The sequence below is a fragment of the Thalia democratica genome, chromosome 6, assembly GCF_965202585.1.
Source record: "Thalia democratica chromosome 6, ktThaDemo2.hap1.1, whole genome shotgun sequence".
Classification (NCBI taxonomy): Eukaryota; Metazoa; Chordata; class Thaliacea; order Salpida; family Salpidae; genus Thalia; species Thalia democratica.
In genome coordinates, this window is record NC_139170.1 from 16,167,028 (window position 1) to 16,186,054 (window position 19,027).

The following is a 19,027-nucleotide window of genomic DNA, read 5'->3' on the forward strand; positions in this document are numbered from 1 at the left end:
CAAAAAAAAAGCTGTAATTTTGAACAAAAGTTATTAAAAATCTGGAATTTAAACAGTGTTTACATGTTAAGTAGTAAAATTTTGATTTGACACAAAAAATCTATTGTGTAGATAAAATAACTTGTAATCATCAAAAATGTTTTTTATTAAAAAGACACTTAAAGTAGCTAACAGTATCTTTTTAATGTTGTTATACAGTTAAAGACAGTTTTTTACCTTAAACTAATTTCAAACTATACATAGACCAAAAAGTTTGTTTTTTAAGGAAAGGGTCAAATATGCATAAAAACACTTTTGCACGAAGGGTCAAATATGCACAAAGGGACATTTTTGTGTAAAGGGTCATTTTTGCACGAGAATAAAAAAATAATTAAAAAAGTAATCAACCAAAAGTAAGGGTTAAGAGTCACAGTAATAGTAAAAAGAAAAAAAGAAATAATAACAGTTATTAGAAGAAAAAGCTATAAAAAAAATTAATTAAAAATAAATTAATTGAAAAGAAAAAAAAAAGTTACGGACTGAGGGTAAGGGTCAGGAGTAACATTGATTGTAAAAATAACTAATAAAAATTATTAATAAAAAGAAACAAGAGAACTAAAAAAAACAGTTTAATTGATAAAAAACCACAAAAGAAGAAAAATATTTACAAACAGAAGTTGTTGGTTTTGGGTAACAGTGATAGAAAAAAAAAATAATAAAATAAATTTAGAAAATTGCATCTGAGCATAAGTTACCCTTTGTGCATATCTGACACCTACCCTTTTTTAAAAACCTAAAAGAAATTTCTAAAAAACAAGTGGCCACCCTGTATATGGAACCTTAATGGAACCTTAGGTACAAGTAAATTGAAGTTGAAGGGTTTTTTTTATAAGTTTTTTTGTAAATTTGGGCTTTTTTTTTGGTCTAAAAGAGTGGCAATCTTTAAGTAAAATGCATTTAAAAATTAATTTTATTTATGTAAAAAAGTACAAAATTACATTTATTTTTAAATAACTTAAACTTTTTTTTATAAGCTAACAGAACGAAATTTATGTTGAATGGATTTCGAAGAGTATATTCCGTATTTGTGTAAAATTCTTGGCATATCTATATTTTCAGAGTATTCTGATACTGATTTCATTTTATTATTAATCTTAATTTTTTTTTTAAATCACATACAAAATTTTACTAAACCATTGAAAATTATATTTGTCAATTAAAAATATTAAACAAAATTTCAGATCCCTTGCTTAACAATGTAAAAGAAGATAATGTTTTAGTTAAATATCAAGTTTTCAAAATAACTAGTTGTATAAAAGTTGTTTTCCATACCTGATTGCATTAGAGTCGAAAATAAACTTTTAAGGATAATACATTCATTAAAAAAAAAAGATAAACAGTTATATAAGTAAATAATGATTTTCATTTTTACCAAAACTATTTACAATTTTACTCAATTAAAATATAATATTTTTTTTTAAATAAAGCTACCAACTCTATTTCTAAGGCTGTTTTATGAGCTGAAGTAAAATAAGTCATTTTAAAATATTTTGTTTAGAATTCAAAGTATTTTATAAACCCAGTTTTACTATATTGCATCATCCAGTTTTACATTAAAATATTTTATAAATTTTAAAAGTTTATAAAAACACTTTGTTTTACTTTTGTGTTTGTGGCTGATCATTTTTAATACTCTATAAAATCATTTTAATAAAACAAGTTTTATGTGATGAAATACATTGTCAAGTAAAACTACTGTGCAAACTTTTAGGAACACTGACTTAAGACACAATACAAAATAACTAACCAACTTCTAATATATTTATTTATTATGAGATTTTAAATAACAATACAGAATTTATTTTCCAACCAAGATTTTTTGAAACTTGAGCAGGAACATTGTTATAACTATCTTAATTTTGTGTTGCTCAAAGTAGTTTTGTAATAGTTATTTTTTTGAAAGATGCATAAACTTAACTCTTTTTTTTTAAGTTGCATTTAAAATAAACTCATAAGTTTATTTATTATAGATATTTTTTTCTAAATTTTTTAACAACATTGTAGTTTGATTTTAAAAGTTTATTTTTGAAGAGGTCTTTACACAAAAAAAAGTTTAACCTTTCAAAATTATAAATATGATAAGACAGTTAAGTTAATATTAATTACAATTTTAACATCCTATACAATACATGATTGTTCAATAAATCATTTATAATTAATTATCTGTATTTTTATTATTAAATGCCAAGTAGGGCTTAAAGTAGACTTTTTTTGCTATACATGACCAACTTGTAAACAACTGTAACTGTTCACAATAAGTGTTTAAAAGTTGACTTTGTTTTATGAAGTTAGAAAAAAAATCTAAAATAAAAGTTCAGTAATATGAACTAATAAATTGCTAACAAAGTTAGATAAAAGAAGAGGGAAAAGTAGCTTAAGCTACTTTCTAAAACCTCAACACAGCAGATGGTTAAAAAAAAATTTGTGCTAGAATATTAAGTTAATATATTTCTGATCAGAAACTTTTTTATTGTTTGCTTATTTGTATTTTTGACTACACCTAAGTTTAATTAATTTTCATGCAACTTTTTGAAACAAATTTATTTTTAAAATAGACCTGTAAAAGTTTTTTTACTCATTAAAATTTATTCCAACTGTTAAATAATTTTGTGCATACTTTGATAAATACTGGCTTAAGTCATAAGACACAATTTAACTAAACAACAACTGTTTTTTTACCCATTTATACATCATATATATAGTATATAGTTATTACACTTTTTATAAGTTATACTTCCAAAATTAGCACTTTTTTATAGTTAAGTGGGAAAAGTGTAATAACTACAATTATTTACAAATGTTGCTATAATTCTTGTAAATACTTCATAAGCATTCCCGAACTTGGTAAGTTTTTACTGATACTTAGTGATAGCTTTGAATATTTATAATTCCATAATATACTACTAATTATTGCACAAATAAATTTAGTTACAAGATCTTCAAATTTCAGTCTTTAGTTGATAACAAAACTGATATCAGAGCGCTTAAATTTTTATTGTTTATGAATACTTCTAGAACTTAATTGAAATTTTGTCTATACTTTTAATATTGACTTTATAATAAGTTTAACAACAGTTTTTATATTCAGTTGACAGTTGGAAGAAAGTTTTGTATCACATTTAGTAATTAATTTAAATGAGCTTTTAAAGGATTTATATATAAAAAAGTTTCCATAATGATGACTTATTTCAAGTAAAAAATTGGATGAAATAAAGGTTAATTATGTTAAATATATGACTTGACTGTTAACTAACAAATTTATCTCAGCATATAGTTAAACAAAAATGGCTGCAGTTGCTGCTCAGAAGCCTACTTGTGCCTACAGGGTAGATTTGGGTGAAATTACTAGCCACAATATTAAGCAGTTGAAGCGCTTGAACCAACATATTTTTCCAATCACTTACAATGAGAAGTTTTACAAGGTTTGCAATTATTTTGATAAATTGTACATCTATATAAGACAGGCTGCTTATATAGTTTTCAAACTACTTTCATAGATATCAAAGTCTTTAAACTAGCACTAAATATTATAGTTTGACAATTTTTTTTTTTTATTTAATTAACTTATTAAATTACTTTGTGTTTTATTAATTAACTGACAGTTATTAAGTTTACAAAGGTTTGAAACTATTATAAATTAGAAAACTTGTTACATTGCAATAACTCTAATAGAATTTATTTGCAGTAAAATAAAATACAAAAAAATAAAATTATTATAACTATATACGTATAGCAAAATAGTTTTTATAAGAGATCTAGCCCTCAATCAATTTTGAATTAGTAAAAATATTTTGCTGAAAAATAAAAGATTGCTAAATTATTTTTTGGAAAATGCATTTATAATGAATAAGCCTTTTCCAGGATGTATATTTTCATCAATCAATTATGTTATCAACTTCCTATCAAACTCCTCTACTTTGATGCTTATTCTTTCTTTTGCTTTTAATTTTGTTAACCTTAATAGAAAATCACCCTTTTTTGGTTTTTGATCTTATTTTATATAGTTTTTACTAAGCTACAAAATGCTTTTCACAGATTTAAAAAATTCAAAATAGTTTTTGAGATATAGCCGGTCAAAGTTGGAGCCAACAATAGGTTCCTTATGGGAGGCGCAAACTAAAACGGCAAAAATAGATTATTTTACTAAAAATCTATCTTCTCCTACGTTTTTTGAGATAACTACCTCAAACTTTCAGGAAATGTTCCTTGATATATTTAGAAAATGCTGTCGGAAGGAATTTTCAAAAAATTAAAAAATAAAAATTTTATAAAAAAAATAAACAAAAAAAACAGTTTTTTAAAGCTTATTTTCTAAATATTTTAATCATCTATTGAATAAATTTATGAGTATACAAAAATGATTCAAAGAAGATTTTCTTTATGGATGATAAGACATATTAAAACAGTACTTTCAAAATAACATTGATTTTCTCCATGAAATTTTATAGGTAAAGACCCATTATAAACAAAAAAAGCTATTAAGTGATAATTTTATAACTATATACAATGAGTTTTTATGAGTAAACAAATTTATACATAACCTTTATAAAAGAAACATAAAACTATCTTGTTTAAATGTGTTATATTATCTGTAGGATGTACTTGAAGTTGGAAACTTGGCAAAATTTGCCTTCTTCAATGATGTAGTTGTAGGTGCTGTTTGTTGTCGCGTTCACAACTCAGATGGGGTTCAACGACTCTACATAATGACATTAGGTATTGTTTAAATTGTTACAGTTTTTAATAAAAAATGGTACTTAATAAAAGCAAATGAGTTTTTGTTACTCTAATTTATAAAACCAATAACCTTATCTTCGAAGTATTAAACACAATAGAGTTGACAGGGTTGCCACTTTACCTGGAATTTGAGAAATTTTGAAAAAAAAAAACCTTGAATTTTAACATGTTCAGTAGTAAAATTTCGATTTGACTCAAAAAATCTATCATATAGATTAAAAAAAAATATATTACAAAACACGTTTAAAGTAGCTTTACAGTATCTTTTCAACTTTTTTATACTATATAACACACTTTCTTACCTTAAAATTAACTTTAAACTAAAAGTAGACCCAAAAAAGTGTACTTTTAAAAACCTTGAAAGATTTTTGAAAAGGTGAGTGGCAACCCTGAGTTAAAGACTATTAAAAATTATTAGTTCAGAGAATCATTAAACAAAAAAATACTAAGTACTTATTTATCTACTAGGGTGCCTGGAACCTTACAGGAACCTCGGAGTGGGGAGAAAACTACTAGAACACGTCCTGGACATCTGCACCAAAGGCAAATACAAATCGGTGTTTCTTCATGTTCAAGTTAACAACGAGACGGCAATAAGCTTCTACCAGAGGTTCGGCTTTGTTATCAAGGAAACCAAGGAGCAGTATTACAAGAAGATCGAGCCTACTGACGCATACGTGCTTGAGAAGAGTTTTGGTGAGGAAGAAGCACCTGCTGTGAAAGAGAACGGAGTTTAATTCGAATCATATGAACAAAGTTTTCTGTTGCCTGAGTTTTTGAGAGTTTATTGTATGCTTAAATTTCTATTTTGTTAATAAAATAAATTTAGGATAAAACTTAATTATATTGTTGTTAGATACCTTTCAAGAGTTTTTTTTATGAGAACTTTGTTAATTTTTTTCTGGAAAATACATGTAATTATTTTTAAAACTCCTGTTTATTAAAATTGTAATAATCTGAAGATAATACTTTATTTATTTCTTTTTGCTTAAAAATATATGCTGCAGTTTTGTAATAGTTGAATTAGTTGGTTGTGTGTATATGAATAAATGTAATTGATACTTAACAGAGTTTTAGACTACTCACCAGTATAAACTACTCATAATTTAAGATGCCTATTTAACTAAAATTTCAATATAAGTTCATAAGTTTTTGATAAAACAATAAGTTTAGTTTAGATAACTCTACTTTTGTTCTGAAAATACAAATATACAATTATAGATAAATAAATGGTAAATATTTTACTTATTTTATCATACTTGATTTAACAGGTTTATTTATTCGTAAAATTCTCTTCTTTTTCAAATCTTTTCCTGTCTTTCATCTACAGTAACAATGCAAATTTTAGTTCTTCCATCTTACTTTATGAGTTGATATAATACAACATATAAATATATATATAAATTAAATTTTTATCATTTTGAAAATATTTAAAAAATTAAAAGTTTCAAATTAATAGATTGTTTACAAGTCATCTTATGATATATACTGCATGTTTTGATAAATTAAACTGAAACATTACAATTTGCTTTATTAAACTAGGAAATATTTTTCATAACAACCAGGTATATTTTTATATAAAAATGGGTAAGAGAAAAAGCCTTATTTTAGTGAAAGATGTTCCTATTGGCCAGACTTTAAAAGATTTGAGAAAAGATGAATGGGTTACTGGAAAATCAATTGGATCTGGAGGATTTGGCTTCATTTATTTAGGTAGGTCTTGAATTTTTAACATTATTATTTTACAAAAGATAACTTAAAGATAGTCCCTATACAAAAACAGTATTATTTTTGTATATAAATAGTTTTAAGCAATTTTATTATTTTATGCAATTACGGTTGTACTTTTAATATTTATATTATCTTAAGGTTTCCATGCAAACACAGGCTAGTTTGAAAATTTTAAAAACTTAGGCCATTATAAGATAGCTTGAATTTCATAGATTTTTCAATAACTTAGGCCATTTTTTGTTAAATTTCAAATAAGTGAGGTCCTTTTTATTTTATATTTAATTTAAGTTATACTACTTTGAAATTTATCAATTTTATGCTATTGAATTTAATTATAATGCTGAAATTGCTATATATCTAGCTCTACTTAAATATAAAAAATCTGTTTTTGTATTCTTATTCAAGCACAATGTGTTAATGCATTTACTTATAATTCTGCTATAAATAATTTAAAGTATAAGTTTAAGTTGAAAGCAGTAATTCACAACATCTTTAAAAAAAATTTCACTGTATCAAACTTACTTTAAATTGTTTTATTAGTTAATGATACATTTCTAAGTTTACTTCTCCTTAGTGTTGCATGCCATATTAAAGTTAGTTATTAGCTATGAAAAAAAGAACAAGATTGGTTTTGTATATACTTAAAAATATTTTTCTATGTCCAAAAATTTTCCGTTCACACTATAATATATATTATGCACACTGGCTTCAAAATTATTGTGATTTAGATGCAAATTTTTTTTCAGTTTTTCAACAAATTTAAGCTAATTTGTAGTCGCTCTTGATAGTTTTTGGCCTTTCAGACTATAAAAAAAATGTTAGCCTCTAAGAGTAGCAACTCTGTAATCTGAAAGAAATAGTGTTTCAAGTAATGTATTTAAATCATAACTGTATTAAAATGTTTTGTTTGGAGAAGTTTTCTTTTTTTGGCATTTTAATATTAATCAAGAAATATATTTTAGTAATATAAAGTTCATAAAGAAGATTTACACTCAAAATTAAATATCTATACCATTGTTTTTTTTTAGTGTTTGTCAACAATTCAAACCCTACAGTTTATAAATGAAGTATATTAGGATGCTCTTATTTTAGAATTTATTAGTATTTTTTTATATCTTAATTTTTAAAGCCAGAACAAAGGTTTTGTTTTAGTTTTGAAAGTATATTGACACTAGCTGATTTAATGCAATATTGTTTAGCTGTACAAGTATTATTTAGGCTATAAACGCTTTTTGATTATTCTTGAATTAAATGAAATTGAAGATCATCGAAGTTTGCAAATCTAAAGCTATTTAATACCATATAAATACAAAACTATGTTTTTAACAATTTAAAAATATACATGCACCATTATTATAAAACCGTTTTAAACAAATAAATTTCTTTTTTTAGTTTCTTATTCTATTAAAAAATAATTAATTATACTTTTAGTAATTCTTCTACTTAATTTATTTTTTATTTAAATATTTTTATAGCACAAAAGAAAAAAGACGATAGTACAAAAGCAACACTAGAAAATGCAAAATATGTTGTTAAAATTGTTAGTTTAACTGAAACAAGCTATCTTTTTTTTTAGAATGCTAGCTCTCTAGATTTTTAACTTTTTACTTCATTTTGTTTTAATATTCAAAAAACTAATATTACTTAAATATGTCAACAATAGATAAAGTTAATTCTTTAATCACTTGTTTTTACCATATGATTTAAAACAGTTCTAAAGGCTTGTAATGATTAAAATTGATAAATTCCGTTCAAAATTCTGTATGTTAACAAAAAAATTTATCAGTAACGCCTTAACAGTATAATAAGTTTAGTTTTCTAATAATTGAAGGTTCCTCGTTAGTTATTGAAGGTTAAATAATACTTTTTATTAAGGCCATAGGGGGGGGGGTAAACCATGTTTTTTACAAGTTGTTTTTATTTTAAAGAGTTTTTTCTAAGCTTCAAGATGCTTTTTATTATTTTAACAAATTCAAATTATTTTTTGAGATATGACCAGTCAAAGTCGTGCCGCATAATAGGTTCCCTATGGGAAGGGAAAACTAAAACAGTGAAAAAAGACTATTTCATTTAAAATCTATCTCCTCCTACATTTTTCAAGCAATCTTTTTCAAACTTTCACAGTCTAATCTTTATACAATAACAAAAAAAACGTTACTTTGGAATTTAAAAAAAAAATTGTAAAAGTTTTTTTTTTTGAAAAAAAAAACACTTTTTTTTTTAATTTTTGTGAATTTTTTTTTATTTTTTTACATTATTAAAATTCTAAAGTATTGTTTTTCCTTTTAATATAAGGAACATTTCCTGAAAATTTGAAGAAGATTGCTTAAAAAATGAAAGAGGAGATAGATTTTTAGTGAATTTTTAAATTTCCGAGAAAATTGACCCCCAAAAATTTGTGATCCATACGTTTATATTGGAAAATTTTTACAAAAAATTAAATATCTCAAAAGTTAAATGATATTTTCGAATTCTATAAAAACTAGCTTGTAGTTTGTACTTTAAACTTTCATATAAAAGCCAATGTTAATTTTTGTAAAAAAAAATGTTGGACCCCCCCCTATGGCCTTAATTTAATTTGAAATGATTTTATAATAAACAAAACTTTGTTTACTAGAACTTCAACACAATTAAAATACCGTATAGATTTCGAGTATTTTGTAAAGTTAAATGTATAAAGAAGGTTTATTTTTCAAAGGAACCAAAAGGAAGCGGACCTCTTGCTGTTGAAACTGTCTGTTACCAGCGTGCTGCTAAAAAAGATAAAAGTTTATTGTTTTTTATTAAGTTGCTACCTCTCAAACATAAGATTTATACTTTGTTATTTTTTTATTAAAAAGCATTGGAAGTCAATAAACGAAAGTTTCATTAATCATTATCTATATGAATAGTTAATTAAGAAAGTTACAAAAAAATATGGTTCCATTGCACCTCTTCTAATATTTATTAAATTAATTTTTTTCAGTTATTGAAAACAAAACTAAATAATATCTAATAATAATATAATGAAATTAATTAAACAAATGTTATATAAATTATAATTATAAAACATTTATTGTTATAATAATCAAACAATAAGCTTTCAAAAATATTTGTATTAACTGTATAACATAATTTCTTTGTCGTGTATTTTTAAATTTTATTTACTACTCACAACAGTTGAAGAATGGAAAAAGTCAAGAAAGTTAAAATTTCTTTCAATACCAGCTTTTGTGGCCCAAGGAATACATCAGCTTAATAACAAACAACTAAGGTTTTTACTGTAGTATAAAAGTAACTACTTAAAAATAAACTTTCACTGATAAATTATTTCAAAAACTCAACCTCGAGTATAAAATTATAACCTAAAAAATAACCTAACCTAAAAATTCTTAACCCTGGGGGTAAATTTTCTTTATTACAAAAGTTATTTAAATTTATGTTATTTTAATTGTCTTTTTAATTCATAAGTTAGTATTTAACTGTAATTATTATTTTTTAGTTAAATAAATGCTTTAAACTTAAAGATTTTTTTATGTTTTTTAAGCTTTTTTTTCAGAATTAAAAACTATGTTGTATATTGAGGGTAAACGTGGTAATTACTTTCAATAAAGGGGTAAATTTGGTAATAAACCTTCCAAAAAGGTGTAAAACATGAAAAAAAGGTTAAGAACCGCTGTTTTAATGTGAAGTTTTGTCTATTTGAAATTATTATTACCTTACTTACATGTTATATTATTTATTCACAATAACAATAAACAATTTAGATTTCTCGTGATGCCAAGATTTGGTTCTGATCTTCACAAAATATGGTTAAACGCAGATAAAAAGTTTCATCGTTCAACAGTCAATCAAGTTGCCGTGTCTTTAGTGAGTTTGTATAAATTAATTAGTAACTAGTTGAATTAACTTGGGATATATAGTTTTTGTTAAACAATAAGCTTAAAGTCAATAGCTTTTATGAGATCATGATATATGAGAACACCTTATTACTTCTAATTTAAATGTGAACAGTTTAGCAATTATTTGCCTTAACTCAATAGAAAATAACTGCATGAGATTTTGTTTTATAGCCAGTTTCAAACTTTTTCTTACTTTTATAGATTTATAAAAATTATAGTACAGGTTGTTTTTATAACATAAGACTTGATTGTATTTACTACTTTTCACATAAAAAAGTACTATGATATATTTTCTGTCTCTATTTGAAATTTAAACAACCAACAGCTTATTTAAAGTTGCTCAAATAATTAGACCTCAAAAAACTAAGTTTAGTTTACCCTTTTTTAGACATTTGTATAACAATAGTGCAACTTGTTCGTAAATTTAAAACAGAAAGCTTATAGCAGAAACTAAGTAATTTACACAGTTATTATGAACAATCTGCTACTTGTTTTACAGGTTATATAATAAATAAATATACAAACAGTTACATGGATTAGAATATCTACATGAAAACAATTATGTTCACGCTGATATAAAAGGTGCTAACATCTTGGTTGGAGCTGATAATCCTAATCAGGTTTAATATTATGATTGATCATTAGTTATTTTAATTTTAGAATTTAGGTGGTAACTATATTTTTTTAAGCTTTTCTCGCTCGACTATTTATATAAACGTGTTCAGTTCTTATAAACACAAGTTCAAATCATTTTTAATTTCGATTATCATTTGTGAAAATTTAAGTATTCAACTAATGTAGTTTTATTTTGTTCAGGTGTACTTGGTTGACTTCGGGCTAGCATTTCGATATAAGCAAGATGGCAAACACAAAGAATTGAAAGTAGACCCAAGAACAGCGCATAATGGTACAATTGAGTATACAAGTACCGATGCCCATAATGGAATCAGTCAGTTTTCATTTAATAATTTACTACATTTCGCTTTTAATAGAACTATTTTATATAATTTTAGTTTTTAATAACAATAATAAGGGTTTACATGAATTACTCAACTAACTTTTATTTTAGTTTATAAATTTACTTTAATACAAACTAACTTGTTTATGTATCTTTATAAACCAGAGGTAGGCAATCAACGGCCACAAATAAAAAATGTATGGCTGACGATGTACTTATCAGTAAAAAGTGGTTACATGATATTTCAAGTTCCGACAATTCAAGATCTTTAAAATATTTAAAAGACTATCTCAATAAGTAATATAAACTTGAAAAAAATAATAAATACATATGTGTATCTTATTAATTACAAGCCACTTTTTTCTTTTATGCAAAATCTTAATTATTTTTCAAGATATTTTAAAATTGCTAAAAATAACTATGTTTTTTTTACTTTATTTAAGCCATGTCTCAAAAAATATTTAATGTTTTGAAAAAGAAAAGAATGGCTTGTAGATATTAATATGACTTACATATGTATTTTTTATATTTGATAAATATACATTACTTTTTAGTTGTAACGATTTCAATTTTTTTTTTAAGAATTTGAGTTGTCCGAATTTTAATAGTCGTGCACCCGTAAAAAGTTTACATTAAAAAAATTTAAGTAATAAACTCTTTAACTTGATAATTACCAATTACTAGTGCTTTATTAATGTTAATTCTATCATTATTTTGCTTAAAACTGTCTAAACATTTGATTACTACAACTGTCTTAAATAAATGCGGCCCGCGAATATTTTTTCTAGAAAAAATTGTCTGCAACTTATCAAAGGCTGCTGACTTCTTGATATAAACAAGTATGAAAATTAGTTAATTTTTAAAGTACGTGTGGTATCACATATTTTTTTATCTTATTTAAAAAGTTAAACTCGAAGAATATTTCTATTTTCTCATTAGGATAACAAGTTGCACGTAGTCCAATTTACAGCTCCATCTCAATTCTTCCACATCATCCAGCTTTTTAACTTTTTTTGTAAATTCTCAAACAACAGCTGCTTCGAGACGGGGCGACATTGAAATTTTAGGACTGGTTCTGCTTCACTGGTTGTGCGGGGAATTACCTTGGGAAAGCTGTCTGACAAACGCCAATAAGGTGAGAGACATGAAACGAGAGTTTCTCGACGATGTCAAGGCAAATGTGAAGAGTTTGTTGCCAGATGACACTCCAGGTTATTTTGAGAAATATATTTTACTTATGTTATATTAAATGATTTCTTACTCCAAAAATTTGCAGCATTTATTTGAATACATTTTTTCGTTTCTTAATTATATTTTTTAATGTGTTTCATGTGGCTGCTATAAGTTTGCATTAATTAAAATTTTAAATGCTTCTACAGTACTTTTTAATTTATTAGACTAAAGGATTCTTTTTTAGTTTTTAACCAAAATAGCACTTTCCTAGGATTCTGAACTTGTTGTAGTTTGTTTAATCTAACATAAAAAGGTTGTATGCATTGAGTATCCCAAGTAATTTTATTTGCATACTTCTTTTTAAGTTGAGTGCTTTAATCAACTTAAACAAATTATTCATACTATGGGGAAAATATTGAAAAACTATTTGAAAATTATTATGTATACCTTAACTTAGTAATATGTTAATTATAATTTTTATATTCACTAAAAGTTAGTTTGTTAGTTTGTTTTAATAATCATTACAGTCTTTTTCTAACTCCTCTTACAAATTCAGGGTTGCCACAAAGTCAGGAAAGTTATAAAAATCAAGAAAAAAATATATAAGTCAGGAAAAATTAAAAGGTTATAAAAAAAATATCAGGAAAAGTCAGGAATTTTGATTTAAACATGCTCTTAATATGAAAGTTTATAATCACTAAAAACTGCATTTTACTAATGTTATTTTCTAGAAAACAACATTTTGCAATTCTTTTTTTTTCAGTGTCTAATTGAATTTTTGGAATATATTATAATATTTTATGGTCTCACGTGTATATTTACTATGTGGTAGAGGGTGAGTTTATTTTTAGTTTTAAGGTGTTAAATTTGAATTACTTGTAAAGAAAACTAATACTTTGTGTATAGGGTTTTTAAACTAAGACTCAAAAAAAACCTTTCAGCATTACAGCCCCTAGATGAATCCAAACTGGTCCAGATAAGTATGGATGGACCCAATTCAAATTAGTCTTTATATCGAATGTTAAGAGCACAGAAGAAAAAAAGAGGAGCCCTGAGTGACAACCATGAGTGAGCTTATATATATTGGTAGCTTAAATCTCCGCAATGCTCACGGAGCTTGGAGCTGACGCTAGATGACATTTTTAAAAGGCTCCATGCACTTTTTTTAAAAGCTTGGGGACGGACAGAGGACTATAATTCTTTAACTCTGATATCGCTATATTATAGATGATTGAATCCTGCTAAATAACTGTTGTTTCAACCAGTATAAAACTTTAAATTGAATATTTACATAATTTAAAGTCTTTGGTACATATATTGTTGAATCGGTTTTAAAGTAAGAATTTGTTTAGAAATTTCATGAAAAAAAAAGAAAAGTCAGGAAAATTTTTACAGCTGGATCTGTGGCAACCCTGCAAATTACAAATGTTTATAAACATTTTTTTTCTACATTGCCCATTAGAAATCTTACGAGTTCTCTTGTTTAAGATGTATAGTGATTAAGTGTGTAAGTTATTAATTTGTAATTGAAAGTTATGATAGAAAGAATTAAGTACGGTTTGAAATTTTCTAGAAATTACATCAAAGGCATTAGCTTTAAGTTTAAACAAAATCTAATTCAGTCTTTTTTTTTTTTTTGCTTTTAAGAAAGTAACCATGGTTCACAGTGACTAAATTCTAGTTTATATTTATGTTGTACAGTAAATTAGATAACTAGAAAAAATAAATTTATTTTTGTTAGCATCACATGATACCAGTTTAGTATATATATTAGTACAAAACAAGTTTTACAAAACTACTCAAGTAATGTACTAATTTCCAAAGTTTTATTTAATTTTTTGTTCATTCAGACGAAATAGTAACAATATTGGAACACGGAAAGCAGTTGGGTTATGAAGAGAAGCCAGACTATAAAATGCTACACAATGCTTTGAATAAATCGCTTAAAAGCATGAAAATTTCTCAAAATTCTCCAGTCGATTGGTCATCTGCTAATCTTAATGCTCCGAAAACTACTAAAAAGGTTTTTTTGGGTTAAAAACCGTATTTTTTTTAATTTACTTATGTGAAACATTTCTTTTCAGTTATTTAAAAGTTTTTTTACTCCATCATTTATCGCAAAGTACTTTTATTTATCTATTGTAAAATACGTAATATCTAAGTGGCCATTTAACTTAGAATCCTGGAAAAAACAGAAATTTCAAAGTTTAGGCAACAACAACTTGAAAAAATTTGGAGTTTTGAACATAAGTTTTTTAAACCTGGAATTTTGTACAAGTTTGTAAAACAATGAGTTTTAGATTAGATGATAAATGCACATTTTTTTTATGAAACACTATAAATATAGCTTTACAGTTTCTTTTTAGAATTTAAATCCATTTTTAAATGTTAAATTTAGTTTTCTTTTAAAAGAAAAAACAAGGAAACTTATACTAAGAAATATCTAAATAATTAGTCGCCAACCCGTAATATAACTAACTATATTCAAAATAAAATATATTTTTTTTTACTAACTATTAAACTGCTTATAAAGTTATGTTTTATTATCAGTTTATATCGAACTTTTTTGAAAGTCTTTTTGTTGTATTCACTTTAAGACTAAAAGTACAATTAGGAAAATTTAAATATGTTATGAGTATTGACTGTAGTAGAGAAAAGAAAGTAGATCCTTAATTAGATCATTTTATCAATTATAATTCGAATAGAAGCTTTCAGTATAAGTAAATTTAAAAAATTGTTAAATATTGAGGTGAACATGTTTCAAAAAATGAGATTGAATCAAGTTGTTAGTAAAAAAAATTAACAACTTGAATTCCTAACGTCATATTTTCCATCAAGTTTCTATAAGATAGTTTATTACTCTAAGAAATAAATAACGCTAGAGAAACAACTTGTTGTTTTATCAGACGAAGCCGCTTGTGAGCAAAACGAATACGAAGAAAACTCCTCAACCAAGAGGAAGGAAAGCTGATGAAGTAGAAGAAGAAAATGATGTTAAAGTTGAAAAGAAGAGAAAAGTTAATAAAAGCCAAACTGCTAAAACGTAAATAAAAGCAAATACTTCTAACACGCTTAATACTACTTTTGTTTACTTAAATTAAAATTATAAACTAGTTTAATTAGTGGCAATATATTACTAAACTTAGTTTATAGTTCAATAAAATTTAATCATTTATGTTATATATTAAGTTTTATTAACTATATCAAAAAAATTAGTTGAACTGCATTTTGAGAATTGTTTTAAAAACTACAAATGTTTGAGAACTTACATAAAATTATGTTTTAACTATATTCAAATCAATTTTACTACTAAGTAAAATACGTTTTGTTGTACAAAAACGAATATTCTTTAACCTTCGAGCAATAGTTTTGCAACTTACTTTAAGTTACGTTTCACAAAACACAATTTCCAATGTTGGTGCTTGAAACAGGAAGCAGGCAAAGAAGGCCAAACTCACCACACCATTACCGAAAACACCACTTGCAACAGTTGATGAGATGACTGAAGACGGTACAGATTCTGAAGATTTATTTGCGACTCCTACGCTGCCTGCTAAAAAACAAACTAAAACCCCAAGAGGTTGGTACGCTTAGTCAAAGTAAAATAAAAATTACTAATTTATTTATAAAATAGTTTCAGTTACCTTTTGTCATTTATAATAACTAAACTTTACTTGTAGTTAAGTTTTGATGAAAGAACTTTGTTGTTTTAAATAATGTGTTGCTACTCTCATTGAACTTTTTGATATTTTTTAGTTGTACTAGTAACTTTGAGAAAACAATATAATTGCAGAAAGTATGTCAATTTTTTTGCATTAACTCGAAGAAGTTTTTATAATTTCCTTCAAATTTATAAATAATCTGTGTTTTTTATCGAAATTATTCAAGTTAAATAAAGTTTTTTATTTTTTCGAAAATATTTCCAAAATGTTATCATAAAATAGTATAAATTGTTTTAATTTTTAAAAACTTACACTGATAAAAAAAAAGAGTATTAATAAAGTACTTATAATCGCTAAACGTTTCCTTACTTTTTGTTAACAGCCTAACTTAAGATTATGGACAAAACTGTTTTAAATTTTTTAATTTTTTTAATAAAATATAACAGCTTATTTTTAATTATTGAATTGTTGTATTTGTTTTTTTTTTACAATAGTCGTTTTTCTAAGCAAGCTTAAGTTATACGTTTTAATTTAAGAAAACATGTTTAATTATTAAAGTAATGTAAGTATTATATGTTTTAATTTTTAGAAATAAAAAAAGAGATCTCAACTATTCTCCTCTAACAAATATGTAGAGTAAGTATACAAAAAAGTTACTTAACTGATACTTCTTAATCTATTCGTTAAATAACATTCTACACTAGGTGTCAGAAAACAGTTGAACATGGAAGCTTTTATGACGTCAGATTCGGACAGCGGTACTCCGGAAGTTAGAAACAAGAAAGCTGCATCCTATACTGCTGGAAGTAGAATATCTACTAGAAGTAGCAGGTTTAAGTTTACTTAAATAAGTTAACTATAAGTAGAAAGATAAATTTATATCTAGATAAAGCTTTTCTGATTTAAAAAAATGTAGATTTTCGTTAAATACAAAAAAAAAAACTAGCATAAACGTTTAAACAGTTGTTTTTGAACTGGAGTTTATGAAGATAATACATCATTGTTTATTAGTTTAACGTTTTCTTACAGTATGTTGAAAACTAAGTGTATTAAGTATTTTAAGTTAATACTTGCAAGATTTTTTATAGCAAAAGTTTGATATTTTTGTCTCAAGTGATCACCATACCATATCATTTACATTTGCTATTATTTTGAAAAAAAAACTTTTTATTAGATTGCGTGTATAAGTTTAAAAAACCTACATATTATTATTTTAGTTTCATTGTATATTTTACTAGTTACATATTTTAAAGTTTTCAAACTTTAGAAAAAAAGAATTTTATTTACAGGATTGTTAATCTTTCTTTGAATTATTTAGTATAAGATCAAGTTTAAAAACAAGTGTTTATTTCTCATTGTTATGATAAATTATAATTAGGATTAAGTTATAGCTTAGCATTTAGCATATATTACGGAGATTAAAACCAATTAAGTATAAACAATTGATATAATTACTGAGTAATAATTTAAAAAATTCTTACGTATGATGCATTAACATTCTTATTTTTTTTATATATTGCAGTTTTATCTAACCATAAAAAATCTACAAAAGTTACGTCACATACATTAGTTTTGTTTTTACAATTTACTGTGTACAACTACCAATTACTTGAAGCTTTTTTATTAGTTATGAAGCATCTGAATAAGTAAATACATACTTTAGTTTATTTAATTTAAACTTTGTTATATAGTCTTAACTTAAAGTTTGGTTTATTAAAGTCAGAAAAAAGTAAATTTAGAATTTTAATATCTTAAAATTTTTATTTTATGAATATAACCCTCATTTGAATTTTAGCCAGTTTTTATCATCTTTAATAGTTTTTTTATTCTATTAATTGTTTTTATTTTATTAAACTATTCAAATACTATATTAAAAATTTACCAACTTTTTTAACCACTAAAAAATACCTAGTTATTAAGTTTTTCAATTAAATTTTTGTTAATAGTTGTATTATTTAGACACTCAATGGCACCGCTTCATACCGAGCCAGTTTTATCAAAAGGAGACAAGCTAACTGGTGAAACACGGGGAAAACATAAAGGTATAAAAAGTTATAATTTTTATTTTGCTGTAGAACTTAGTAAGTAAAGTATTGTTGGAGTAAATAAGTTTTTGTCTAGTTTAAAATATTAAATAATTAGCCATTGTTATAGCAGTTAATTTAAACATACATATTTATTTCTCGTTATTTTTATAGTTTTCTTTATGAAAAAGTTGTTGCGTTCGTTAACCTAGCATTAAGTGTAGTCGTTTACAACTACTAATAGGTTTTTTTCACAGTAATTGTGCGGAAGAAACGTAAAAATGTTCCGAAATCAGACGCCTCAACTCAAGTGACTCCAACACTGGCAAAAAACTCCAGAAGACGGTGAAAATGATAAAAGTGTTTTTGTTTATAGTTTTAATACTAGTGTTAATTTTTATTTTTGAAAACAATATAATCTTAGTTGAAAAAATGTTTGTACTTTAGAGCTTACTTTACATTTTTTAACTTTAGCTACAATATCTGTTTGCAGAAATTCTGTATATTTTTTATATACAGTAACTAGAAAAATAACCGAATTAAGGTTAGCTCTAATGCTTTCAGAATTTATAATTTTACAAAAAAAAAATTTTTGTTGCTTTTGTTATTAAAGCTGTTTTTTTTGATTTTGTCTGTCATTTACATTTTTTGAATTTCCTTGAAAACATTTTGATTTTACAAACTTTTTTATAATGAATTTTGTCAGCTGCATTTTGAAAACTTAATATTTTAGCTAAATTAATAGATCTACTTTTATTAGTTAAATTTTGTACATTGCTTTTTTTATTCGTTTATAAAACATTAAAAAGTTTTACTCTTGTT

General features: G+C 24.7%; 2 protein-coding genes across 2 annotated transcripts; both read left to right on the forward strand.

Moving 5' to 3' along the window:
- The first annotated feature begins 3,310 nt into the window (after positions 1-3,310).
- Positions 3,311-6,150, forward strand: LOC145837826 (N-alpha-acetyltransferase 50-like). Its single transcript, XM_082945277.1, has 3 exons — positions 3,311-3,461; positions 4,635-4,755; positions 5,245-6,150. Exons 1-3 carry the CDS (start codon positions 3,324-3,326, stop codon positions 5,511-5,513), a joined length of 528 nt encoding a protein of 175 aa, XP_082801403.1. The 5' UTR covers positions 3,311-3,323; the 3' UTR covers positions 5,514-6,150.
- Positions 6,151-6,351: 201 nt separating this feature from the next.
- LOC145838023 (serine/threonine-protein kinase VRK1-like) lies at positions 6,352-18,945 on the forward strand. The gene is made up of 14 exons (XM_082945544.1): positions 6,352-6,489; positions 7,983-8,047; positions 9,206-9,275; positions 9,667-9,760; positions 10,254-10,356; positions 10,916-11,008; positions 11,205-11,337; positions 12,381-12,557; positions 14,370-14,542; positions 15,426-15,562; positions 15,951-16,099; positions 16,886-17,012; positions 18,141-18,223; positions 18,463-18,945. Exons 1-14 carry the CDS (start codon positions 6,360-6,362, stop codon positions 18,552-18,554), a joined length of 1,626 nt encoding a protein of 541 aa, XP_082801670.1. The 5' UTR covers positions 6,352-6,359; the 3' UTR covers positions 18,555-18,945.
- Positions 18,946-19,027: the final 82 nt, after the last annotated feature.

Excerpts from the sequence above, each read along its gene's own strand:
- LOC145837826 (XM_082945277.1), top strand. The coding sequence starts at position 3,324 with ATGGCTGCAGTTGCTGCTCAGAAGCCTACTTGTGCCTACAGGGTAGAT. Across the intron at positions 3,462-4,634 it reads ACAATGAGAAGTTTTACAAG|GATGTACTTGAAGTTGGAAA; the intron begins GTTTGCAATTAT and ends TATTATCTGTAG. Across the intron at positions 4,756-5,244 it reads ACTCTACATAATGACATTAG|GGTGCCTGGAACCTTACAGG; the intron begins GTATTGTTTAAA and ends TTTATCTACTAG.
- LOC145838023 (XM_082945544.1), top strand. The coding sequence starts at position 6,360 with ATGGGTAAGAGAAAAAGCCTTATTTTAGTGAAAGATGTTCCTATTGGC. Across the intron at positions 12,558-14,369 it reads GTTGCCAGATGACACTCCAG|ACGAAATAGTAACAATATTG; the intron begins GTTATTTTGAGA and ends TTGTTCATTCAG. Across the intron at positions 15,563-15,950 it reads AAAAGCCAAACTGCTAAAAC|GAAGCAGGCAAAGAAGGCCA; the intron begins GTAAATAAAAGC and ends TGCTTGAAACAG.